This window comes from Stigmatopora argus, chromosome 12, assembly GCF_051989625.1.
Source record: "Stigmatopora argus isolate UIUO_Sarg chromosome 12, RoL_Sarg_1.0, whole genome shotgun sequence".
NCBI classification, from domain to species: domain Eukaryota; kingdom Metazoa; phylum Chordata; class Actinopteri; order Syngnathiformes; family Syngnathidae; genus Stigmatopora; species Stigmatopora argus.
Genome location: NC_135398.1, coordinates 11,741,257 through 11,768,458, shown reverse-complemented (window position 1 = coordinate 11,768,458; position 27,202 = coordinate 11,741,257). Strand labels below are relative to the sequence as shown.

Here is a 27,202-nt window from a genome sequence, read left to right as displayed (position 1 = left end):
GTCATAATTTGACAACGAGTGAACCCGGCGACCAAACGTCCGTTCTACCAAACGTCCGTTCTACCAAACGTCCGGTCGACCAAACGTCCGGTCGACCAAACGTCCGGGGACCAAACGTCCGGGGACCAAACGTCTTTCGATGAAACGTCCGGTCACGGTTGACAGGTATCTGAGAAGTGCAACACAGCATAGGCTGATTTTAAGCTTCCTGTGTGGACCATATTCAATTAGATTTTCATAATTTGCAGCTGGCCAATAAAAACTCCACAGCGGTCAACTTTTGACCCTTGGGCCATATTTTGGACAGGTTGGGCACCAATGACCCAGAATGACAAAGAAACAACTTTCACTGCTAAACCTCCCACTTCAAATAGAATGTATATCTATCACCATCAATGGCAGGCAATGAGATAATAATCTGTATTGTGGACTCCATATTTATTTTACACACATTCTTTCTCTCTCCCTCAACACACCCCAACACACACTCGAATAAAATCATCTGATTGTAATCTTTAGAAGAAGGATGGCTGCGATTGAACATCTGGTGCTAGTCGTTATTGGTCGAGATGTGTGCCTCAATGGATTTTTACGTGGGCGGTCCATTCAGACGGGTAAGTGAGCACTGGGAGAAACACTTCAAAGATAGAGAGTTCTTTCTCTCACCCTTTTGCTTGATATCAGTGCTGTTAAAAAGAAGGAAAAAATAAGCAGGGTGATTCAGTCTTTGTCATGCCTTGAATCTGTCTTTGATGCGACTGGCAGAAGGAAACATGAGTCTGTGGTTTTAAAGGCACAACAAAGTGCAGCAGAATACCTTTGACTCTGTGAAGGATAATATATGATCTTCTAAAAAATGATGTACAGATGTGGGCAAAAATGTTTCTACCTTTTCTGTCAATGACAGAAAAAGCCCCAAATGTAACTGAAATCCCTCGAAAAATATTTAAAAATAAGTAAGAATCAACAAAAACAAGCCTTGAAAATTAAACAATCAAAATCATCTTTCTGTCATGATATTTTTGGCATGTCTTTTGTGGGAGCATTGTTTCCTGTTATCGTAAGCAATGTTTTCCCTCCCTGTCAGTGTCAGGGGAGACCCCCTGGTTGGTTTTTATTTTGTAAACTTTGTCACAGTTTTGATTATTTGTATGGCTATTTTTCATTAAAATCCTAATCTGTGCACCTCGTTTTTCTGCTTCCGCTCATGGGTTCGATTTCGCTTCCCAGCCGAGGGCAGATCATGACACGTTCAACAAAATAAAAAGAACATTTAAAAGACCTAAATAAGCAACTTAACTTGATACGTCATTGCACAGTATTTTGGGGGAACGACAGCAATGAAACAATTTGTTAAAAAGAGACTTCTACACCTAACAACTATTTTGTTACATTCATCAAGAGAACACAGCTTCAGTTATCTTATTTTTGAAAGGTGTCTTTGCCACTTCAGAATAATCTAGTACACATGTGTCAAAGTGGCGGCCCGGGGGCTAAATCTGGCCCGCCGCATCATTTTGTGTGGCCCGGGAAAGTAAATCATGAGTGCCGACTTTCTGTTTTAGGATCAAATTAAAATGAAGAGTATAGATGTATATTAAATTTCTTGATTTTCCCCCTTTTTAAATCAATAATTGTAATTTTTTAATCATTTTTTTCTGTTTTTAGTTCAAATATCATTTTGTAAAATCTAAATATATATTAAAAAAAGCTAAAATAAACATTGTTTTAGATCTATAAAAAACTGAATATTCAGGCACTTTAATCCAGTTGATTTAATCCATTTATAAAAAAAAATATCTAGATATTATATCTAAAATGGTCTGGCCCACATAAAACCGAGTTGACGTTAATGCGGCCTGCGAACCAACCTGAGTCTGACACCCTTGGTCTAGTAGTTATAGAACCAATTACCTTTAGACCAGGGGTCTCCAAACTATTCCACAAAGGGCCGCAGTGGGCGCTGGTTTTCATTCCAACCCAGAAAGAGGGTACCTTTTTTCACCAATCTGCTGTCCTACAAGTGCAATCAGTGGATTGCAGTCAGGTGCTTCTTGTTTTCTGCAGAAATCTCAAAATGTCTGTGCTGGATCGGTCGGAACAAAAACCTCCACCCACAGCGGCTCTCGAGGACCGGTTTGGGGACCCCTGCTTTAGACCAAGCTTTGTGACACTAGGCAGCAGATTTCTCAGCAAAATACATTAATAGTCTTGAGATTTTATTGTATGTTATATAGATACAAAAATGAAGCAGCCACCATAAATCCCCAATCCAAGACACTTTCAAACATATGTATGTATGTATCTTAATTGTTATACTACCTTCATAGAAGTCTCCAATACAACATCTGAATTTGACAGATTAATATCTGGACTCCAGCATCTCATCGGCTGCCAGTGTGACTCTCAGAGTGATTCATTCGGTGTGAAAGGGGCCATTATCGCATGATCCGTCAAGTCCTACAATGCATCTTTTCCTCATCGAGGCCTCAAACGCGGCGTGTGAAGACAAGGGCTTCGTCTCTGAGCTGTCGACACACATCAGTGTCTGTGGACCACCACCGCCGCAGCCGGGGGGCCACGTTGGTGCGGACCCAGGTGGTAAGGCAGGTACAAGTGTGTATACACACATACACATCACCATTACCTCCACTCATTTTTAAATCTCTGAATTCTCGCACACACACACATAGGCACATGTTGGCGTCCACACATGATTTTACAACCCCAGTGCTCGCATACAACCCCCCCCCACAGACCCACAAACACGCATTAAATCTCATTATACTTGTATAATGACACTAAAAAGCATTCAATTCATTTCAATTCAGCACATCCACATTGATGGAAAAGATGCCCGCACTTATGCGTACACAACATAAACACACTGTGTTGAAGCAGATTTTTTGTGTAGGCTGTAATAAAAGTCGATTTGAACGCGATTTACCTTGATCACGATTGCATACTTATTTTGAGGCACAGTGTGGTTGCAAGCCAAGCCATTTAATGGCTTGACTTACGAGTTTCTTGAGCTACGAGCAGCATCTTTGTCTGGAGATATGAGTGATGTAGGATTTCAGTGGGGATGATATGAGTGAATTAAACTCTCAAATCACTGAAAAATACAAATGGTACACTGTATGTAACCAAATAAAGAATAAATAAGTATAAAATAATGAATGTTATTGTGTTCCATCAGCAAGTCTCTATTATTGATTTCCAGGTACGATCAATCAAAAGACCATCCACTTTCACGACGAACAAGAAAAGCGACAAAGCACCATTTTTTGGGGAATGCAACTTCTTTTTGCATGCTTGTGCGTGCTCACCTGGCGGCCAAGTGACGAGCAAAGTTAGGATCCACAAAGGCTGCTTCATGATGCTTTCAGCACCGCGCGTGCACGTCGTCGACCCCCTTTGCCGCCGCTGCGACCGCCTCAGTCAACTCCAGCCGGATCGAACTCATCAGAGAGGTCAAGCGAGACTTATTGACTGATATTTTATATTAATCATTGAAAAAAATGAGGAAAAAATGAAGACAAAAATCATCTCGCGCTTGCGCTCTTTGCAATGGTGCGTTCACCCACGTCCGTTCTTCTCAGCCCTCTTCTGGCGTTTGAGACACGCGAGCTTGCTCCTGCTCTCCCGTTTACCCCCCTTCCTAGTGCGCCCCCTCCTCCCTCACACTATCATCACCCCCCCAAAATCCCTCCGCTCCTTTGCAAAGCTTCATTTTGGATGGATAGAACGCGGTGAGCGTCCTCTAGAGGCAGATAGGAAAACTGCAATAAAAAGAGCGACGTTAGTGTTGACAAGGACTATGAATAAAGAAATGAATTAATTGATAAACAGTTGTAGAAGAGGACGTGCTATTTATTACCATAAAAAACATAATTAAAAACAAATGTATATCAATTGATACTATGCGCCTGCTCAAAAACAAACAAACATTTAGGAAAGACTCAAGTGTATTTTGAAAACTAACCGAGTAAAATATAAACAACATATTACAAATAAAATTCAAAATTGAGAGACGACAAAAATCAAACAACAGGAGAAAACATTAAAAACCTCATTGTCATAATCAGATGATCAAAAATGCAATTCCGATTAAATCATTCCGTCAAACTTATTAGTGCTTTACCCCCTCAACTCGTACCATTCTTACAAGCATATCAGTATATTACAAAAATATATTTGGTTTTTTTTATCCAACAATGTTATTTAAGCAGTTCATTGTTTGTTATTGGGATTAGCCTAAATAGATCACAGTTGATCAAGTCACTAAACGTATTATTTAGTTCGTTGGAACAATAACCAACATGCCAATATTTACTAATGCAACCATAACTTTTATTTTCTGTTCACTCTTCATCTCAAAACTGTGTAAGGCAGGGGTGGCCAAACCGGTCCTCGAGGGCCGCTGTGGGTGCAGGTTTTTGTTCCAACCGATCCAGCGCAGGCACTTTGACCAATGAGATTTCTGCAGAAAACAAGAAGCACCTGACTGCAATCCACTGATTGCACTTGTAGGACACCAGATTGGTGAAAAGGTGTCCTCTTGATGGGTTGGAATGAAAACCCGCACCCACTGCGGCCCTTTGTGGAATAGTTTGGACAACCCTGGTGTAAGGTATCACACTCGTTAACTAGAACAAGGGTGTCAGACTCGGGTTGGTTCGCGAGCCGCTTTAACTTGATTTCACGTGGGCCGGACCATTTTAGATATAATATTTAGATTTTTTTATTTTATAAATGGATTAAAAGAACTGGATTAAAAGCCCTGAATATTCAGTTTTTTTATAGATCTAAAACGATGTTTATTTTAGCTTTTTTTATATATGTTTAGATTTTACAAAATGATATTTGAACTAAAAACCCAGAAAAAAATGATTAAAAAATTACAATTATTGATTTAAAAGGGGGAAAATCAGGAAATTTAATATACATCTATACTCTTCATTTTATTTTGATCCTAAAACAGAAAGTCGGCATTCATGATTTACTTTCCCGGGCCACACAAAATGATGCGGCGGGCCAGATTTAGCCCCCGGGCCGCCACTTTCATACATGATCTAGAAGCATTTATTAAATGTCATTATTCATTCCTTTTCTGTAAGATTTATCCTCACAAAGGTCGTGGGGGTTGCTAAAACCTATCCTAGCTGACTTTGGGCACCAAGCAGGGGACACCCTGAATTGGTGGCCATCCAATCGTTAAAACGTTCTTAGGGAGGTAAAAGCCATTCTAGAGCATATTCCAAAAATATGTTTCCACTTTTCAGCAATGTAAGCGCAAAATTTCATTGCATTTTGACATTATAATTTAAACCATTTGTGACTTATTTAAAAGTGTTTTTCCCCCAAACTAAATGTTTGTGCCATATCTAAAAGCACGGATTCTGTGGTAAAAAAACATATAAAAATCTCTGACAAAGATGATTGAAATTAACCCAATTGCATCTTTATTGATGTCAACAACGCAAAAACTGGAATTTTAACAAACAAACAAACAAACAAAATGACTAAAGAAAAACAGTTTTTCAATTTGAACACAGGAGCCAACCACTGCATGCGGCTTGTGACATCATCATTCGTCCAATTAACACATGTTGTGATATGAAACATTATATACAAAAAAAATCTAAATTGTAGGATCATCTAAACTTCTAAATAAAGCAAAAAGGAAGAATATGAACGTTGTGACATAATTTAACACGAAACAAAAAGAAATGACTTTTTTTTTCAAAAGGCATCTGCAGACTAGAGGATGGCGGCTATTTTGTCCTGTGCATGCTACACTACACGCCAGCCCACATGCAAGCTACATGCTAGCACATTAGCTAAGACCAAAAACACAACCACTCATGACAGGCAAGTATAAGGTCCGCTGCCGCAACTCCCCGCACCCTCCCGCCATATCTATTTTTTTGGTTTGCTTTCATTTTTTTTAATTATTATTATTATTTTTTTTTTTTTACAAAATGACCATTCTTTTTCATTTTTTGGGGGGTAGCATAACCTATTTGTTTCTGTTTCTTCTTGTCGGCATTTAAACTTTGGGCGGGGACGGGCGACAGTACCGCCCCCTCCAGTCTGCAGATACCAATGAAAGTGTGGAAGAAAAAAAAAACACAAAAAAATAGGAGCTGCTTTTTATCTTGATTTTAGCGGTTATCTTAGTATGTAACCCCTTTCACACGCGTGTTTTTGGAGGAAAAGGCAGAAGTAGAAAAAGCGGCTTTCAGATGGAACCCAGCAAAGCTGCAAAATTAATGCTTGTACATGAAACAGAAAAAAACACGATAGAAGTGGTAAAAAAACACAAGCATTGATAGGGAGTTGTGGATGTAGTAATATGTGTCAGTACCTTTTGTACAGAAAACTGAAAATGGTAGACAATTTGTGGTTTAGACATTTTGATGGGATATTATTGACCTGCTTTGGAACCTTACACCTGACAAATGTGGGATTACAATGAGAGTAATGTCAGATAGTCATTATATTTCACAACAAAAAATGCAAAGAAAATTAAAAATCGGAAATTTCCATTCTACAATGATACTCAGCAGCCATTTTGTCCATCCTCTATTTCATTTCATACAGTCTGCATCTGGAAAACCTTCCAGTTGGGGTTCAGTAGCACTATGTTTTCTACTTTACTCACACAAAACAGTTAACACTGGATTAAAACAAAATACTGAAAAAACAATGTCACATCAGTGAGGAAATGTTCCTTTTTTTTCTTTTCTTTTTGACTGTTAGGGACTTTGCTGGGTTCCATGTGGAATTGCAGAGCAATTGTGAGGTTTCACACCTACTTTCGCGTAATCACACTGTAGTATGTATTGAGTAGGAGTCGCGCAGAAAACAGCAGGTACAATTGAAGATATGGCTCCGACGAGGAGGGTCATTACACAGAACACAGCGAGGCAGCATTTCTTTCTACATCCCTGCAAAACTGAATTCATCACAGATGTTGTCCAGCCTCAAATACTACCCCAAATGTGATGATTTCTCAGTCAGTGTTGGTACCTTTAGCATGGAAAACATCCAAAGTGGGGAGCCAAACAACCCAAGATAAATTGGTTTTGGCAGGTAGCGTGAAAGGGGCTGATGACAGGGGGGTAAAGGGGATTTGGGGCAAAAAACAAGAAGAATCCCTGAACGTTCCAGAACAACAAAAATAAAACCCATATGGTCGATACTATCGTAATACTCACATGTGGTGTAACATTGAGGAATATGTGCAGTTTGGGGAAAAAAAAATGGGTCACCAAAAACAAGGAAGATGCTGCAATTGGAAAAAGGAAAATGTGATGTGTGAACAAAAGTTTTGGGGATCCTACAGGGAGTGAAAAGTGTGGAGAGAAAAAGGGGTATAAAAGTATTGGGATAGTATTATATTAAACATTTTCCCTTCCGTCAGTTAGCACTGATGCCAGATGATTTTTAAAAAGATGGAGTGAGACTTATTGGACAATTTGTTCAAAACTAGACTCATGTAACAGGAGGTGTCCTGATACTTTAGTCAACACTCAAGTCAATAACATGGTGACATCTTGCCAAGAAAGCGGGACATCAATCAAATAGTGTATATGGGGGTGGAGAAGGTGGACGAGGACATGGAGAAAGCTGATTGATTAAAGAAAGAAAAGAAAGGGACAAGCAGAATAAGACGAGAAGGACGTTGGTGTCGTGAGACGAGTGCAACATTGGCCTGCCGCCCGCACGATGCCCGCGGCCTCTTAGCCAGATTAGCATCCATTTGCAGTCATGGACCTGTGCCAATGAAGCGAGTGCCCTTTAAAACAGGGTTGTCCAAACTCCAGGATTTGGGAGGCGGTTTCGTATATTTCGAGGACGCAAGGTTGTCGTTGATAATAAAAGGTACGTTTCCATTCCTTAAATGGCGATGTGATGAATATCCATAGCTTGAACAGCAATGGTTTAATGTATAAGCGAATGAAGGAGGAAATTTGAGCTACGGTTGTGAAGACTGTAAACACTTGACCCTTCAAAAAAAAAAAAAAAAAAAAAAAAACCTTTCACATGTTGCGGAAGAGCAGTTAGAGAGAGTGGGGCCACACTGAAAAGAACATTAAAATAGAATGATAAAGTTGCAGTTTTTCAAGAAATAAAGATTGTTATTTAAGTATTTAATAGTAATAATAATGAATAATCTATTGCATTATTATTAGATTTTCCATTTTGAAGATTATCTGCATTCTAAAAAAAATTCTCATATATTTTTCAAAATGGATCTAATTAAAACTTGATTTGATTGCTGCAAAAGAATGAAAAAACTCAAAATTTTATTAATATTGCTTCCAAGTTTTTTTTAACAAAATGCAACATTTTCATGATAACTAAATTTAAAAATGATTTCTGTAATTTTGACTATAAACCACTAAACTTTCGCCTCACCTCCCCCTGGTCTACAGTCCATTGTGACTTATTCATTAAACAGTAAAAGCACAGGTTTTCTTGTAAGCTTTATTGGGTATCATCAAGTGTGCCTTTCCTTATATTTCCTTATCCAAAAATTACAGGATATCTTGTCAGTGAGGCCCCAACACTCCTTCCGAAACAAAGAATAGAATTTACGACAAGAAATACGACAAAATATTTGCATTCGAAGTTAGTTTACATTGCAATTCCATTGTTGGTACTCATGATCATGATTACATGTATTTTCTATTTTTTTTCCTTTTTCAAATACTCTACACGCATGTCATAAAAACAGGCAATAAGAGTATTCGAGGAAGTAAGATAGATACATGAGCGAGAAATTTTATTTTTCCTCTTACCATTGTTGTATTTACAGCGTACACACTGCTTACGTCCATTAAAAAGAATGCTTATATTTATATATATATTTATATATATATATTTATACGTATACATGTGTGTAGCTGGAATGGCTTGGGGTCAGTTTAGGGGGATGCACGGTGGTTCGTACCTTTTGTTAGGAGTTTAGGGGAGGGTCTGGCAAGGTTAATATGTGAGAGGACTCAGGAAGGAATGTGAGTTACAATTTCGGAGCTGGTTAGAAAACAGGGATCGAAACATAACAACGGGTTAGTAAGTCATTGTGTGTGCTTGTGCGTGCATGTCAGTGCAACTCTCTCGTCCCTGTATGGATGCAAACAACGTCCTCACTTACAACTGCCTCCTTCCCATCCCCGCTTTCTCAACCAACTGATTGTGGTGAAAACAAAATGGAAGATTGTTCCTTCTCCTTTTATTCCTTTCACTGCTTCTTCCTACTCTTCTTCCACCTCCCTAGATGAAATATTCCTTCTTGTCTTCAGCTCCGGAGTTTCCGCCCTCGGCATTGATGATGGCCGTGTCGGCGTCGGGTGCGTCGTCTGAGCCTTTGGCCTCGTGGGTCAAATACGTTCCTGGGACCAAAATATTTGCAGTTTAACACGTATATTGACTCATTAGAATAGCCATTTTGTAGCATTTTACCTATTTTTATAGACCAGAAGCATATTGTGTGGCATGAATTTAAATATGGGACTAAAAAAATATACACAATTTAAAACATCTGCGAACTTTTTAGTGTTCATTTTTGAAGAGCATTTTGACTGTTTTATAGACTTCCTTGACTTCATCTATCTATAACAAGGGTGTCAGACTCGGGTTGGTTCGCGGGCCGCGTTAACGTCAACTCGATTTCATGTGGGCCGGACCATTTTAGACATAATATTTTGATTTTTTTAAATAAATGGTTTAAAAGAACTGGATTAAAAGCCCTGAATATTCAGTTTCTTCTAGATCTAAAACAATGTTTATTTTAGCTTTTTAAAAAAAATATATTTTTAGATTTTACAAAATGATTTTTGAACTAAAAACTGAAAAAAAAAAGATTAAAAAATTACAATTATTGATTTAAAAGGGGGAAAACCAGGAAATTTAATATACATCTATACTCTTCATTTTAATTTGATCCTAAAACAGAAAGTCGGCACTCATGATTTACTTTCCCGGGCCACACAAAATGATGCGGCGGGCCAAATTTGGCCCCTGGGCCGCCACTTTGACAGATGTGATCTATAATATCTAATAAGTTGTTCCAAGCAAGAATTGAACAGGGGCCATATCAAAAGTAGCAGTGTGCATAGACCACTGACCTAAAGACTCTTTCTGACTATACAAGTTCCAGCGTACCCTTTTTTAGGCAAACAAAGTGAAGCTAAGATAAGTTGTCAAATTCACTCTAAAATGTATGTATGCCTCAAAGAATTGATAATGAAATTTGAGTAAACTCGTTCAATTAACAGTTAGGGAAATCCAAAATAAAAATACGTACTTAAGAAAACTAAACAAAATCTGTACTCACAAAATAGGCTCATTTGATAACTAAAATGGTGCTGGTGGTAATACTGTTGCTGAGCTTCAGACCAGTCATTTATTCAGGGCATCAAGTTTTTTCACAGGAAAAAGTGCTTTGGCGGAATCTTGTGGCATCTTTAGGCAATTACAAACGATTTTGTGGAGCTTTTTTTTTTAAAATTATTTGATGCAGAGGCTTTACCTTTGTGTCTGATGAGGTATCTCCCAAAGACGATGAGGAGGCACAGCAGGATGAAGACGATGACAGCCACCACACCCCCGATCACCGCGTGATCCACACCCGACGATGTCGACATAGCCGTGGGATCTGAGCAAAGAACGAGAAAGGAGGAAAGTAGGGAAGCGAGAAGAAAGGAAGCAAAGAATACAATCAAACCCAAGAAAAAAGTTGAATCTAAGAGTGATGTCATTCTTTGAGGAAGTGAAATTGAACAACATCCAAAAATGGTTTATAGGCCACAGCTCATTGTGTGAGTGACCCAACATAATAGTCTACATCAGTGCTTCTCAAATCGTGGGCCGTGCCACCCTAGGGGGGCGCAAAGCAATACCAGGGAAAAAAAAAGAGAAGCACTGGTCTATAGGTATGGGTAGGGTGCACGTGCACTTGATTCATTACAGCGGCAACAAACTTTGTTTCTTCCTAGCTGTAATGAAGTAGAGTAAAAGTACTTTAGCACTTCCCTACTACTGATCTACTATAGACACACACATGCGCACGAACTGTATACTAGGGCATGGAGGTGATGGGGGTGTGCTGACGAGGCTAGACTGCCAATGAGGCCATTAATCCCACTTGTCAGGGTCCGCACGCATACGCATACGCGCACACGCGCACACAGTGGACAGAGTGTAATTGACCAGTACCACTCAAAGGGTCATGTGTTGGTGGAACGTGTGTTGCATACTCGTGTGTCCTCATGAAACATTTATCACTCACTCTGTGTGAATGTGTGTGTGTCCTGACAGAAATACACGACGCCATAGACATGAATAGACACAAGGAAACATACACATACAAAATGCACGAATGGGAACAATATAAATACACAACAATATAACATAAAAGAAACTCAGACCACACACAACAGAACGTAATCGAATGAGATCGATGCAAGAGTTGTATTGACTCATTGGCTGCCATTGACACCGACAGTCGTCCAATCCGTTTGAACAGGGAGGGTTGACAGCAAATGAATAAATGTCCATTTGCAGTCAGCCCTACCAATTTATATAGATTGCAGATCTACAAGAAAGAAAATTGACAATAATTCATAAATTCATATATTTATCTTCGTCAATAGAACTGAAAGTATTATAGAACTCAGCCGAGGCCAAACATGCTCGTCCATCAGACTTTTTGTGGAGTGATGGTTTCACTTGGGGCTGGGCGATTATAAGATTGTGAAATTTTTTTTAGGTTGATTTCGGTAATAAGCCCTGAGCACATTTCCGATGGTAAATACAATGAAAATGTGAGTGATCAATGCAACCAGACATGCCAATCAGAGTAAGAGCTTTCCTGCTACTTGAAGGACAAATAACCCCCTATTTATTGATTTTTTAAAATGACAAAATGCTCATCTGAAGGACTTGGATATATCCTCCAAAATGACCCTACCGATGAAAATGGGTGGGAGAGATATTTGTGACAACAGCCAATCACAGTCAACCTTTGTCTGTTCTTTATTATTTAGTTTATATGTTCCCATTTAAAAAAAAGAAAATAACTACACTCTAGTTTCTTAGATTTTCAGTCAACATTCTTCAAACTGTCAGTTAAAATACTATATAAAATTCAAGTTTTAAAAATCATAATAATCACAATCAGATCTTAATTCTTAAGTCTACAATCTTAATAGTTAATATGCAATGCAAACATCAAATTTAAAAATAATTGTGATACTAATCGAGATCTGATCATATAAAATATGATCAAATATTGAATACTATGCTTTTATTGTCATTATACAAGTATAATGAGATTTAAAGCTTCACCACAAAGTGCACAAATAACAAAAAACAAACAGACAAATAAATCATCATTAAATAACAATAAATAATTACAATAATAAATAAGCGATCAATAAATACGTAATAAAATAATTATTATGATGTTACTATTTGTATTTTTTTAATCATTTATTATTTATATTCATTCGTTTATTTATTTTCGCCCGTTTTCCCAGCCCTACTTCCACTTTAATCCTGTAAGAGCAGCAGTATATACAACTAATTGGGCTGCAGCCTACCTTATTAGTCACTTATCTTCTATATTGATCAACAAGTATTAGGCAATAAAAATCAATGATAAAAAGAAAAATAAATTAATCAATGATATTCGATTTTACATGATTGAGTATTCATACTCTAATATGTGATGACAAGTAGGCTTTTGTTGTTGATGATGATGACAGGGCCTATGTCCGATTATTATCATTATTATTATTATTATTATTATTATTATTATTATTATTGTTATTATTATTATATTGAGTAGTCATACTGTGCTTCACTGTTTGTGTGAGCTCTGGTCCTGCTTGTGCATGCCTTGGCCCCTTGGAGGCAGCGTGGTGCTTTGCATCTAGTATACTAGAAGAGCTTGATTATGTCATTCTTCACCCCCAAAATGGATTAAATGTCTATCACCGTTAATGCCAACCAATGAGTTGAGAAATAATAATTTAGCCCTCTCTTTTTTTATACAACTCTTGTAGCACTCGGGATTGCAAGGTTCATGTTGATCCTTGCACACAAACATTGTACCTGCAATGTTTTCTGCAGCATCTTGGTGAGTGGATGAGGAAACGATGGTGTGTGGTACTGTGAGTGTGTTGTAGTTTTGTGTTTAGGCATTATCAGCAGGTGGGAGAGGTGGTAAAGAAGAAGAAACAATGAAAAAAGAAAAACAGTGGTGAAATTCTGACACACATACAAAGTTCTTGTCTTCATGGTGTCAATTCGAGAAACAGTGTATTTGTGTACCATAATGGTCAGACGTGTCATACTTGTTAATTTCTCGAATCTTTTTTTTTTTTTTACCTGTGGAGGTGTCATGTCCGTTCGGCTCATCGGAAACTGAGGGAGTCGCGGATGAAGGTGGAGGGGTTGCGGGGGAGTCTGGGTTGAGGGTCAAGTCGGGGAAAAGGTCGTTTGAAAGTGAAGTGGTGGTGGCGGAAATAGAAAGTATGGTTGAGGTGGCGGAATCAGAGAGTACGGTAGGGGTGGCGGAATAAGAAAGTACGGTAGGGGTGGCGGAATTAGAAAGTACGGTAGAGGTGGCGGAATCAGAAGGTACGGTAGAGGTGGCGGAATCAGAAGGTACGGTAGAGGTGGCGGAATCAGAAGGTACGGTAGAGGTGGTGGAAATAGAAAGTACGGTAGAGGAGGGGGAAATAGAAAGTACAGTAGAGGAGGAGGAAAGGGTTGTTGTGACCGTTTCCGACCAGGCGGAGGAAAATTCAGGAGTGGGAGAAGTGGGATCACTCGCAAGGGTGGAATATAACGGCGTTGAAGTAGAAGGAGAACTGCTGGAGCCAGTGGAGTCGGTGGGATCTTTTGTGGGGTTGAGCCAGGATAAAGCGCAATGTTTTCATTTATTTATATTTTTAAATGCGGCAGATCGAAGCGCGTAGGAGAGAATTGGGGATGAAGCGTTAGGCAAAAAATTTAGGAATTAAAGCGGTGGGAACGCGGTTGAATAAGAGAAAGATACAAACAAAAAATTAGAAGACAAAACAGATGGGAAAACAGAAGACAGTCTATGATTCTTCCTGATCTAACGACTTAAAATGTGGCACATTAAATAGAACCACCAACTCTTCTGTAAATAAACCATAATCCTAGTACGCATTGAAAACCTTAGCACGAACTCAAAACACAATAAAAATAGAGCAAATTGATCCCCAAAACTGTAGGTACGGACCATACCGTGTTAATTTGTATTATCCAACCCCTAACTCGACCTGGTTACACTGCAAAACATCAACAATAACCCTCAACCCTTCTGAAAACTATCCCCACTGAATTCTGCTGCTCATTGTTTACCTAGAAGGAAGAAGGGGAAAAAAATGCCAAAAAGTATTAGCATATGGCCCAAATTTGGGGTATGGACCCTATCTTCGTTTACTTGGAACAACCTGCCTTTGGTTTAAAAACATAAACTAGTAACCCCAATTTTTTGCAAAACCTTACCTTGCACAAGCAGCGTGTACTCGCCGACACTGCTTCCGATGCCATTGTCGGCGAAGCACAGGTAGACGCCGTTGTCGGACTTGTTGAGCACCTCGAAGCGCAGAAAGGTGCCCTCATCTTTTGCCAGCGGGGGTAGCTCTCCATCTTTCTTCTTCCAACTGTAGGACGGCCTAAAGATAAAAAAAAGAAGAAAAAAGTTCAAAAAGAGAAGGGACATAAGACGACAGGACAGGCGTTAAACACAAGGATGAAAAAGTGAGAGGATGAAGGATAGATGAGGCGGAGGAAGGCGGATTAAGGGAGGACAAGAGAACAAAGATCGGCATTTCAAATGCGAGCGAAAAATCCATTGGGCGATGAGAGCGATAGCGGCGGCGTTCCTTGATAAAAGAATCAATTATGCAAATGAGACTTTCCCTTAAGGGGCTCAGTAGTAATTACAATGACAGCCAGCCGGGAAGACGGGAAGAAGTGGAGGAGAAACTGCTCCCCTACCACCTCCAAAAAAGAATTTGCTGCCAAAGACTGAAACTCAAGGAGGAAAGAAACTCTTAAACCTAGGAAAATTAACCCTGAATTGCGTGTTGGACCAGATAACAGTGGCTGAATGTAATACCTGAAGCAGCTGGATGGTGGTGCCGATATTCCATAAATAATCAAAATGAGGGTCCAGTAATCTATTGATTTGTATAATGGACCGCTTCTCAGGGCGTAGGAAAGGCAAACGTGCCTGTTGGCCATTTTCTTGAATTTTTTCTAGTTTTAAAAATTCAATGACTTCCCCAATTCTAATCGGATTTTTAACATCTGCAATTTTTGAATGCACAACAAGGACAGCCAGACACCTCATTTTTCAATATTTGACCCGTCTGTGGGTTTTTCCCCTTAACTAGCTATATTGGGTATAAATTATTGGCTTTCACTGCTGGCAATATAAATCCAATCTAATGGCGGCCATCTACTTACATTAAAGTATGTGGCCCTAAAACAAGATACTAATTAATACCAGTGGCGGGCCATCAGGGCCTTCTCTGCTGGCCTAAGAAATATCTGAATCATATATTATATTTTGTCCATCAATACTTATTAAATAATTCCAAATTGTCTGAAGCATTTAACCAATCACATTTCAGCCATTATTTGTTGCGAGGGTCAGAAATCTGCCTCAAGGCCTTCACAATCAGTTCTGCGGGCTCTGCTGCATTAAACAAGCGTCGATAAGACTGTTGCTTTAACCAATCAGATTTCGAGTTGGCAACACCACAATGCATTGTCGCAGGCGTAGGGATACGTCATTGCCGCGTATGGACGTATCGACGTTCATCGCTGTCTTTTTCCCGGGGAAATGATACTCTGGGCCCGGTTCTGATGTCTAAAAAGCTCCAGTATTTGTATTTAATCATTAAATTCTGCTAGGAAGTGGATTTTACCCGTTGAAGGCACTAAGAGAAAATGCACGGACCGCCACTGATTAATACTAATACTCTCGTAGTTTAAAAGGATTGTGAGTATCACTGTCAATGGCAGCCAAGGAGTTAAAACTTGACATGTCCTTCACCTGTTGCGTGTAGAAGTTGTGCACTAAAATAACAGGATTACTATAATCTGTAATCAACTGTTCTCATCTCTACTTTGGCCAGCAACTTTTGTGACATGGCACTCTGCTGACTCAACGTGAAGACAAAGAACAATCAAATGCTCAAAGAACTGCTTTCTAAGAAAATCATTTCTTTATCTAACTGCAACCAACAATCAGTTTCTTCAAGTTCCTGATTTTGTTTTGTTTTTTTGTTTCCCTCGGACGGCATCGGCAACAACCAAGCGATTAGCGAGCTGTTCACAGGCCCGTAAAACGCACATTGACTTTTGAGCGTAATGTTTCATAACAGCCACTTACAGACGCTAAATGGCGACTTAATTGTTTGCATAATTGCTGACGATCTGTCACTGTGAGGGGTGTGGGAGAACAAACAGTGAAAGGGGGTTCGCACAACAACAGCCCATAGCCTTTTATTGCCAGCAGGAGACCCTCTTTCTTCTCTGGGATTATTAAAGTTTATGTGGCTGTTAATTATGATTTTATGATGGCTCATGACTATTAGCGTCAGTATTGTTTTCAACTCTGCCAAATGTGTTTTTGTGAACCGACCTACAGTACCCGGAGACCAAAATAACTTGTCTAACAGATCTTCCTTCCTACTACCCTGACCTATCAAAAAACATTTCAAAGCTAAAAAATAGGCAAAACCGAACAGAACTTTTGCACAAACTTGGAGAATAGGCAATACAACAATTTGTAATATCTTGAAAAAGAGAGAAAACAAAGTGAACTGAGCAGAATATGATATTCTGGTTTCTTCAAAGTTTGGAATAATCTGTTTGTACAGTACATGTCACTTGAAAAGTGAGTGACCCATCTTGCTCTGTTGTTTAACACATTGCCTGCTATTGACAACAATAAATGTCTAATGCATTTAAACTGAGAGAAGTCACTGTGAATGCTCATATTTTTAGCACCAATCCCTGCTTGATCATTGCATGTGAGCAGTGGGACCAACAAGGGACCCTAAACAGCATTGCGCCACAAAGAGGAATGCTACTTTGGAGGAAATCACAGAATGGGCTCAGCAATAATTCCAGAAACCATTGTCGGTGAACATAATCCACTGTGCCATTTGTCATTGCAGGATGAAAATCGACAGTGCAAAGAATAAGCCATTTCTAAATGCACAGGCGTTATCTCGGAGCCAGGGGTCATTTAAAATGGATATGGCAACGTGGAAAACTGCTCTGTGGTCAGACCAATCATTATTTGAAATTCTTTATTGAAAACTCAGATGCCATGTCAAAAGGACAGAAAGCATCTGTGATGTGATGTGGCTGTGGCTGTGTACCTGAATGGTACATATATACTAGACTGGCCTGGTTGCAATGAAAATGTTTGCCACATTATGATGCGTAAAATACAACGACAGAGACCCAAAAATGTTGAACAGGGAAAAATGTATATCAAATAAGAATGGGAAAAAGGTGCAAAGCTGTCGCTAGTTCCCAAATGTTTATTGAATATTGTTAGAAGAAAATGTGGTGTACCACAGTGATAAACATGACCCTGTCCCAGATTTTTAGGAATGTCATTATATGCTCATTTACCTGCTGAATGTGCAGCATCAAGAGCAATGTGGGGTTCAGTATCTTACTCAAGGATGGTTAGGCTAGGTCACCAGGGCAGAAAATTGAACCCACAGCCTCCAGGTTGGGGAACGACTGACTCTGGCGCTGAGCTAAAAATGGTGTCTTTGTAGTCTAATCAATTAAAATACATACTACATTGAAAATTATTAACTAAACATTATTTAAAAATCAGATTCTGTTTTCAGTCATGTTTAATACAACATCTTCATTAGACTTGCGGTTGTACTACAAAATAAGGGAATTAACCTTAATAATCCAATACAATAGTAAGATATTTTATCGTCATTACCTATTGACCAATGTATGCTCCTGCTTTTAACCTCACCTAACCAATGAATCTACCTGCCTGCCTGATAGAGGAACCGTCTTTATTACCTACCTTTCGCAAAAATCTACTACCCTTTTAACTACCTACCGAGTATTGCCTCTTTACATACAGTATCTTAGCTCATTGGCTGACAAGGACAATGACCCGTGATAGGCATCCGATCGGTATGGACTGAGCAATAATCATTCAGACAGGGCAAGGAGAACCGACAAGTTGCCATGAGATGCCCTAATTTGTAACAAATGTACCAAATGTACTAAAATTCAATTCCTATGCCTCCAAATGAGCACACATTTTTGTAAATCTCATTGATGGCAATGGACACCCAATGGAATGTCTATTGCGGTCAATTACACTGGACATGGTAATTCACTGACATCCCTCTATCACCATTAATGACAGCCATTGAGTTAACATGCACTACTACCTTCTCCTCAGCTCCTATTTGATCCAGCTGTCAATCAAATTGACATGGGGAGCTTGTGTGCATGTGTTATGATGGGAAAGATGCGAAAAGAGATCATTACGAGAGAAGGACATAAGAGGGTGGTAAGGGAGGAAGGGGCTGTGACCAAATAGAAACGCGCAAATTGGTGGCAGGTGAAGCAGTGGGGGGATGGGAAAGGGGAGATCGATGAGCGCCGGTAGCGAGAAGCTTCATCTATAATTCAGAAAGGCCACAAGAAAAGAGAGAGTATTCAACTCAGATGTGTGTATGTGACTTTTAAAATACACTAAATGTGTCTATGTTGTGTTTATCTGCACACAGGCAGCCTTTTCATATTTCCCATGAGCTAGTGCACGTAAATTGTGAATCAGGACTCTTTTGAGGCTTCTGATCGCACTTTTTTTACAACAAATAGCTCGAGTCTTGGGTGGCTTATTATGCTGAAAAGTCATTATAACTGGAGGTTAGGGTCTGAAAACAGACATGTTAAAAGATATCAGAAGTGGGATTCATATACTCGTTTCATGCTTAATCCAAACCAAATCAAAGCTTTCATGCACTTACAAAGTTAGTGAATGACATCATCATAATCAGCCCATGCAGGATAGTTCTTAATTTTCCCTACTTTTTCAAACCCTGGTGTCAGAACAACCCCCACCGAGGTCAGACTCATACTTCCAGAGAAATTAATTAAAATGCTCCCAGGCAATAGTCAGCTCCTGTTTATTACTCATAATGAGTGTGAACACGCACAAAACACACCCTGCTGCTTGACTGACAGTTACACAACATATACAAGTGACGCCTGTGGTGGCAGTACACGACCATTATAGAGAATGGCGCAAATTATTTTAATGCAAAAGGTAGTGTAGTTTACTCAGTGAATTTAATGGCTTGGACGTCTATTGCAGCCAATGGGTTAAGGATAGGGCGGCCTGGCGGCTGAGTGGTTAGCGCGTTGGCCTCACTGTGGGGGGCCTGGGTTCAAATCCCGGTTGGTCCACCTGTGTGGAGTTTGCGTGTTCTCCCCACCTGTGTTGGTTTTCTCTGGGTACTCTGGATGGTAGGCTAATTGGACACTAAATTGCCCCTAGGTATTAGTGTGAGCATGAATGGTTATTTGTCTCCTTATGTCCTGCGATTGGCTCTGGCCACCAATTCAGGGTGTCCCCCTGCCTCTGGCCCGAAAGTCAGCTGGGATAGTCTCCCGCACCCCCCGTGACCCTTGTGAGGATAAAGCGGTTCAGAAAATGAGATGAGTTAAGGATGTGTGATTGAGTCAAGGCAAAAGAAAAACCGTGTCATACATCAGATCGTGACCGGACGTTTTGTTAAAAGACGTTTGGTCCCCGGATGTTTGGTAGAACGGACGTTTGGTAGAACGGACATTTGGTAGAACGGACGTTTGGTAGAACGGGTTTGCATGCAATTGATAGATTGATAGATTTTAACATTGGGTGAATAGGGATTTAATGACTATTATTTAACATTGAGTGAATAGGGTTAGGGTTAAACAAATAAAAGTCTCGTGACTCAAACCTCGGGACTCGCGAACCCGGCGACCAAATGTCCGTTCTACCAAACGTCCGGTCGACCAAATGTCCGGAGACCAAACGTCCGGGGACCAAACGTCTTTCGACGAAACGTCCGAGTACCACATCAGATTTGTGATCCATCCACTAGTTGGTACAAATCAGGACACTGCAGAGCCACCCATCAGTGTTCCTCACCTTGTCTTGGACTGGTTGCAATTGAGAAATAAATTTCTGTTATGTTCCCAACAATCTTTGGCTATAAAGATGATTCTCAATTTTTGTTTTTTAGTAAAAGAAAAAAAGGGGGCTTCTGTTAATGCCGCACAACCTCATCCAGGGAGGCGCAAGTGGACTACGAGCATTTGCTGCAATGCATTGAGTGTCTAGACTGGTCCTTTAATCATTTACGATGTCTGTGTATGTGCGTGTTTTGGTGTGTGTTTTCTTACTCTGGGTTGCTATTGCCCAAACACTCAAGGTGAAACTTCTCCCCCTCGCGAGGCAGATCACTCTCGGGTAGGATCTGAACGTTAGGAGAATCTGTGAAAGAAAACATCCACACATGCACAGTTACATAACACAGGATGGAAATTGGTGCAGGCACGCGTGCAACAGAAACTCTCTCGTTCATCCGTATCGCCATCGACTAGCATCTGCCCAGAGTCTCCCACGATGACATAAGCACCCCTCCTCCATGTGCAATCCGCCAAGAGATATTACCAGGGTGGGCCACATGGTGGGAGCCACACGGCACTACCGCATCTACCACTAAAATAAAGAGTCGCTTTTTTTCCTCCTTCACGTGTTCACCTATTTTCACCGTTGTGGAGTGTTGGAAAGTGACAGTGTCTCTTATATAGCAGCTTATTTTATGGTATGGGGTGGGAGAGAGGAGTTTGCATCTGTATACTTTGCTAGAACATTGGGTTGAGGAATTAAGAATATATCATATTATTAATGAACATATTCACATTCAAGCATATTTTCTTTTTGTGTCGTTATCCAGGGTAATTGAAAAAGTATAATTGACACTACATTTTTACTTTATGTCCAATTGGTTATTGTGCTTATTAAATTTTTGATTATTTATGCATTCCTACAGTTTGAGGCAAGTTAAATTCAAGACTTACAGACTATTAATGCCATTTAAAATTCAATTTAAAATCAACTCAACAAGCCAAATAAACAACGTAATTATTTGCAAGAGTACTCTAATCATATTATCCTAGATTAATACTCTCATTTGGGAGCAATTTTAGGCTACTCTGCTTAAGGACAGAAGTTTACATGAGCATATTTAAGACCAAGATCAAAAACACCCAATCCAAAGAAAAAAATAATCGACTCTTTTCTTCCACCAGAAAAAAAGTTTGAATCTATAATTTTTCATTCTTTGGTGATCAGCATATGAAAACACTCTCCATCCATACAGAGGCAGAACAATGTAGATTTACAAACTAGGCAAGGAGTCTCCAAACCAGTCCTCAATGGCTGCTCTGCCTCATGGTTATTATTCCAACTCATCCAGAACAGACAGTTTAACCAAACAGGTCGGTCCTCATTGTGTAGAGTTTGCATGTTATCCCCGGGCTTGTGTGAGTTTTATCCGGGTACTCCAGTTTCCTCCCACATTCACAAAACATGCACGGTAGTCTGGTTCAACACTCTAAATTGCGCCTAGATATGAGTGTGAGGATGAATGTTTGTCCATCTACTTTTGCACTGCGATTGACTGGCCACCTATTTAGGGTGCCCCTCGCCTTGTGCCCCTAGCTAGCTGGCATAAGCTCCTGCACCCCCCACAACCCTTGTGAGGATAAGCGGTTCAGAAAAGGAATGAATGAATATTTGGTTCTAGTGAAATCCTGCAGCTATTGTAGCCCTTTGTGAAATAGTTTGGAGACCCCTGAACTAGGATTATTTTATATCTAAGATAGTCTATTGCCGCCATCTACTGTACGTTGTGCATCTGTAAAATTATTTCCATCAAAGTGGAGCTTCTTTAAACCTTCCCTCAACAAAAATCGTTAAATAATGTAATTGAAGAGTATGTTTGTCAAAGGCAGTTAATGAGTTGAGAAGAGAGCAACAGTTATTTTCTAATCAGAGGACTTACACAACACATGGAGGGCCTGCTCGCTCCTCTTATCGCCTGGGCTAAGCGATGGGTGGTCCACTGCACAGATGACCACCTCGTTGTCATCGGCACGGCTCACTTCCAGAGTCAACTCGCTGCTCACGTTGTATGTGGGCTCATCCGGAACCGATTCCACCACGTCCGGCCGGCCTGCTTTAACAAAGAGAGGATGTCAAAAGAAGGAATAGGAAAACTACCATTTTGCACTTCTACTGGTTATTTTATGCCCATTAATTCATTTTTAACAATCCTTATCCTCCATGCTTGCATTCACACGACAACCAAGTGGGAATCGATCCAAAGCTGCCTGCACTGAACTCTGTTTTTCGTCGATTTTGCTAATTTTCAGTCATCCAACTTGTCCTTGAGATTTGTCCAATTTTCTCTAAGTGTAGTTGGGAGTAAGTAGCAGCAAAGTTTGACAATTCTCCAAAAAAAAACAGTCTGGCAATTTTTGTCGATATTTTTTTTGTTTAAAAGAAGACCCCAAAACCAACTCTAACTAAATGACACACATGTCCATCTAAAGAGGCTGGAAATTGACAGTAAATTTGCCATTTAGATTCTTAGGGACCACTACAACTGAATTAATCATGTATTCCCATTGTGGAACCATGATGGTTAGGGTTAAACTCCATCTGAATGTTTTCACCTGTTGAAAATTTTGCTATTTTCTCTCCTATTTACCGCCAACCCATACAACACTGTCAACTAATTACAATGTTCTAGTTTTTGTGCTGCTGCGGCACAACGGTGACGCCCATTTGTTCCCATTAAATGAAAAATGTGTTTGGTGCGCTGCAGCGTCGTGCGCCCCTGGGTGTGTGCGTGATTTGTTCCCTAATCCATCACAACATGGTGCATATAGTACTGCTCACCAAACAACGTGTTTACGCATAGCCATATTTTCCTCCAATCTTCCTTTGTGCTGACTAAAAATAAGACTTAAAAATAAGAGAGGAAAAGGTAAAACTAAAAAGCATTTTTAGGGAGGGGTGCTACAATGAACAGCTGGTGTGCGATGCGCTCACAAACAATTAACGCGGTTACTAAATGTTGGCGTGTGGGATGAATCGAGCTTCTCTTTCAATTAAAACCCATGTGTAGCCGTTTGTCACATCCCCTCGATTGGAAATGTTTTGTCCATTAGAGATGACTTTATTGATTTATGGAATACGGCCAACAAGTCCTGGCAAAATAATTAGCCAGGACAGCAAGAGATGTTTTTTTCCAGGGGTGAAACAAGTTCAAAATTTTCAGCAGAGTATATCTTGGATGACAAATGATTGAAAATATATCATGCCAGATTGCTATTCGGTTGGGGACCAGGTTGAGAATGAGTAGCGAAGAATAGTCAGTAATAGGAAACGCTATGTTGAAAAACATTTTTGATGGATACATTCCTCGGTGGCAGTAAAAAAAAATAGTTGCATTTCAGTTAACAACAAAATGTTCCTCAAAAAAAAAAAAGAATGAATCCCCCATATAAAAAGAATACTGGTTTTCTTAGACCCAACAATCATGGCTAGCTAATTTTATTACATTTGTGAAATAAAAAGTGCAATTTTGGAGGGAAATTGTCACGAATAACTCAAATTTGCATTTTTGCTGTCTTATGTGATGATTGTGCTATTTCTAAAATTATTCATAATGTAATTTGACTGCCTTTTAATAACAAAGACATTTATTTTTCAAGTACATTTATTTGGTCAATTCTGCCATATCTTTAATACTAAAGAGAAATAAATACTTGTGTCTTTTCTTTGGCTCCATAATATCAATAATGTAGCCTTAATTGCTCAAGTAAACCTCAAAACATCATTAAAGTCCAAGGTGACATTTTTTGTCGTTGATATTTTTCCTGTTCTGGATTGAAACAAAACAAACTTTCAACATTTTCAAATGGAGTTTGTGATAAGCCTAAAATATCTGCTTTAGTCCAGAATGGAAGACTTCCACTTCCTTTTTTTAAATGTATTGAGACTTTTTGTAGTGTCGACTAAGATAGAGTCACTTTACAAATTAAACACTCCTAATTCTAACTAGCTTTGGAGGAAACATTTTCAAAATATGAATGGGAATTACAAATTTTCATCTTGTGCGAATAATCGCGCTTCACCGCCTTCCTATTTTAGCCTAGAGACACTTACAAAATCTTTAATATTTAGCATTAGTGGACTGTTCAGAGACGCAGGTTCAACTTTGATCACAAAACCATTCATAGGAATCCATTGGTGACTTGGGAAAAATAAATGACAGGCTTACCTGAAAACACTTTAAAAATGTTTTCGTCAAAGTGAGCCTCTCAACTTATTGGCCGCCATTTACGGCTTCAGATATCCAGTCCATTTGAACTGAGAGTGAATGGTCAGTTTCAGCCCATCTCATCTCATTTTCTGAGCCGCTGTATTCTTATTAGGGTCGTGAGGGGTGCTGGAGCCAATCCCAGCTGTTTCCGGGCAAGAGGTGGGGTACACCCTGAATTGGTGGCCAGCCCTCCTGTTTCAAATGTATTGGGCCTCCATCCGTTTTAATAGCAGCCAATAAGTTGACCCTTGTATAATGTTAGTGATGTGCCCACATGTTTGCTAGTGGATCAAATTTGATCTCTGATTTAAATAAGCTTGAGAATACTAATACATTCAGGACACTTTTTGGGAGTGAAGATTGACCTGTTTTTAGTGTGGTTATGTAAAAGGTTGCATTGATTTTTGCCTGTTCAACTTTGAAAACATGTCAATTTTGACCCAAATAAAATACGCTGTCTAAAAGCATTGCCTTGCGTGCAACACTCCCTCCTAATGTAGATTTATTAAATGGCAAGCCATCAAATTGTTGTCACGCTCCAACAAAATGAATGAGTGTATTGGATATCTATAAATGTTAACAGGAACAAATGAGTCAGATGTGATTCATATTAAATCAGAGTACCTTGAATTAAAATATATGCTTTAAACTGGAAATTAGAAATAAAAAGTAAAATTAAGTCAATTTAACAAAATGGGAGAAATCTGCTTTTGAGTTTAAACTCTTCCTTTTACAGACAGGGGAGAACGAACGCACCTCAGGGGTCGCACATCAGTGGGTCGAATGGTTCAGCCTCATTATTTTACATTTGCATAGTTTTTCTTTTCCCTCACAGGGTTTTTACCAATGCAACTTCCTCGATAAAATCCAAACTGTACACTCTAATAAGCTCTAAAAAATGTAACCTATGTATATTCTCATTAAATACATATATGTTGGGCCTAATTTTATCTAATTTTGGAATGGTGATATTGTACAATATTCCCACATCTTGTTTATTTAGAAATTCTAACCCTTTACAAAGATAACATTTTTGTAAATTCCTATTTTCCTCATATATGCCAATTTTACTCTCTCTGTCAGGGTCGGGCTAGATTTGGGAGTTCCCTTAGCCACATTTGATTCTTTTTTTATATCCTTAAAGTAGTAGGTGGGTGCTTCTATTAGGGCAAAGAAGGGTTAGGGTTAGCAATTTTTTGTCACAAATTAGGGATAACAACCCTAAACCATGAACCCTAAATCCTAAACCCTAACCCTAAAAAGGATTAGCAACTCTTTTGTCACAAATTAGGGTTAACAACTCTAAACCATGAACCCTAAATCCTAAACCCTAACCCTAAGGAGGATTAGCAACTCTTTTGTCACAAATTAGGGTTAACAAGCCTAAACTGTGAACCCTAACCCTAACCCCTAACCCTAAATCCTAAACCCTAACCCTAAGGAGGATTAGCAACTCTTTTGTCACAAATTAGGGTTAACAACCCTAAACCCTAAACCGTGAACCCTAAATCCCAAACCCTAACCCTAAAAAGGATTAGCAACTCGGGTTGTTAACCCTAATTTGTGACAGATTTAGGGTTAGGGATAGTGTTACGTTTAGGGTTAGGGTTGTTAACCCTAATTTGTGACAACAAATAAGATAACTCTTGTTAGGGTTAGGGTTGCCATGCTAATTTGTGACAGGGTTAGGGTTATGGTTCTTAACCCTAATTTGTGACAGGTTTAGGGTTAGTTTGACGTCTAGGGTTAGGGTTGTTAAACCTAATTTGTGAAGGTTAGATTTGTTAACCCTAATTTGTGACAACAAATGTGCTAACCCTTTTTAGGGTTAGGGTTGTAAAGCTAATTTGTAACAGGGTTAGGGTTATTAACCCGAATTTGTGACAAACAAGTTTCCACCCCTTCTTAGGGTCAGGGTTGTTAACCCTAATTTGTGACAGGTTTAGGGTTAGTGTTACATTTATGGTTGGGTTTGTTAACCCTAATTTGTGACAGGGTTAGGGTTGTTAACTCTAACTTGTGACATATAAGTTGCCACCCCTTCTTACGGTTAGAGGTGTTAACCCTAATTTGTGAGGGCTAGGGTTAGTGTTGTTAACCCTAATTCGTGAGGGTTAGGGTTGTTAACCATAATTTTTGACAGGTTTAGGGTTAGGGTGAGTAGTACGTTTAGAGTTAGGGTTGTTAACCCTAATTTTTGACAGGTTTAGGTTTAGAGTGAGTGTTACGTTTAGGGGTTAGGTTTGTTAACCCTAATTTGTGACAGGTTTAGTGTTACATTTAGGGTTAGGGTTGTTAAACCTAATTTGTGACAACATTGTAATGCTGATTTGTGACAGGGTTAGGGTTGTTAACTCTATTTTTTTTTTACAAATACATTTCAACCCCTTCTTAGGGTCAACCCACAAATTAGGGTTTAGATTAGGGTTAACAATCCTAACCCTAAAGTAACACAAACCTTAGCCCCAAACCTGTCACAAATTAGGGTTATCAACAATAACTCTGTAAAAAATTAGCTTTACAACCCTAACCTTAACAAGGGTTAGCACATTTTTTCACAAATTAGGGTCAACAACCCAAAGATTAACCCTGACCCTTTTTTCCCCACAAATTATGGTCAACAACCCTAACCCTTCCGTCTCTTTGTGCCATGCGATCGGCTGGGGGTTAGGGTCTCCCCTGCCTCTGTCAGCTGG

General features: G+C 39.4%; 2 protein-coding genes across 6 annotated transcripts in view; both read right to left on the bottom strand.

Annotated features, from left to right (window-relative positions):
• kirrel1b (kirre like nephrin family adhesion molecule 1b) overlaps nucleotides 1–3,642 on the bottom strand; it is a 57,725-nt gene extending 54,083 nt beyond the window's left edge. For both annotated transcript variants that reach the window (XM_077616031.1, XM_077616032.1), the window contains exon 1: nucleotides 3,330–3,642. In XM_077616031.1, the coding sequence (XP_077472157.1) occupies nucleotides 3,330–3,378 (49 nt within the window). In that variant the 5' untranslated portion in view covers nucleotides 3,379–3,642. The remainder of the gene's footprint in view (nucleotides 1–3,329) is intronic.
• A 4,809-nt stretch (nucleotides 3,643–8,451) lies between these two features.
• cadm3 (cell adhesion molecule 3) overlaps nucleotides 8,452–27,202 on the bottom strand; it is an 89,218-nt gene continuing 70,467 nt past the window's right edge. Inside the window, exons 6-12 of one of the 4 annotated variants that reach the window (XM_077615182.1) lie at nucleotides 22,179–22,352; nucleotides 20,512–20,602; nucleotides 14,557–14,726; nucleotides 13,405–13,917; nucleotides 13,129–13,185; nucleotides 10,544–10,669; nucleotides 8,452–9,404 (exon numbers count right to left, since the gene is read on the bottom strand). In XM_077615182.1, coding sequence (XP_077471308.1) covers nucleotides 9,286–9,404; nucleotides 10,544–10,669; nucleotides 13,129–13,185; nucleotides 13,405–13,917; nucleotides 14,557–14,726; nucleotides 20,512–20,602; nucleotides 22,179–22,352 — 1,250 coding nt within the window. In that variant the 3' untranslated portion in view covers nucleotides 8,452–9,285. The remainder of the gene's footprint in view (nucleotides 9,405–10,543; nucleotides 10,670–13,128; nucleotides 13,186–13,404; nucleotides 13,918–14,556; nucleotides 14,727–20,511; nucleotides 20,603–22,178; nucleotides 22,353–27,202) is intronic. The other 3 variants (XM_077615183.1, XM_077615184.1, XM_077615185.1) reach the window with 3 other exon arrangements.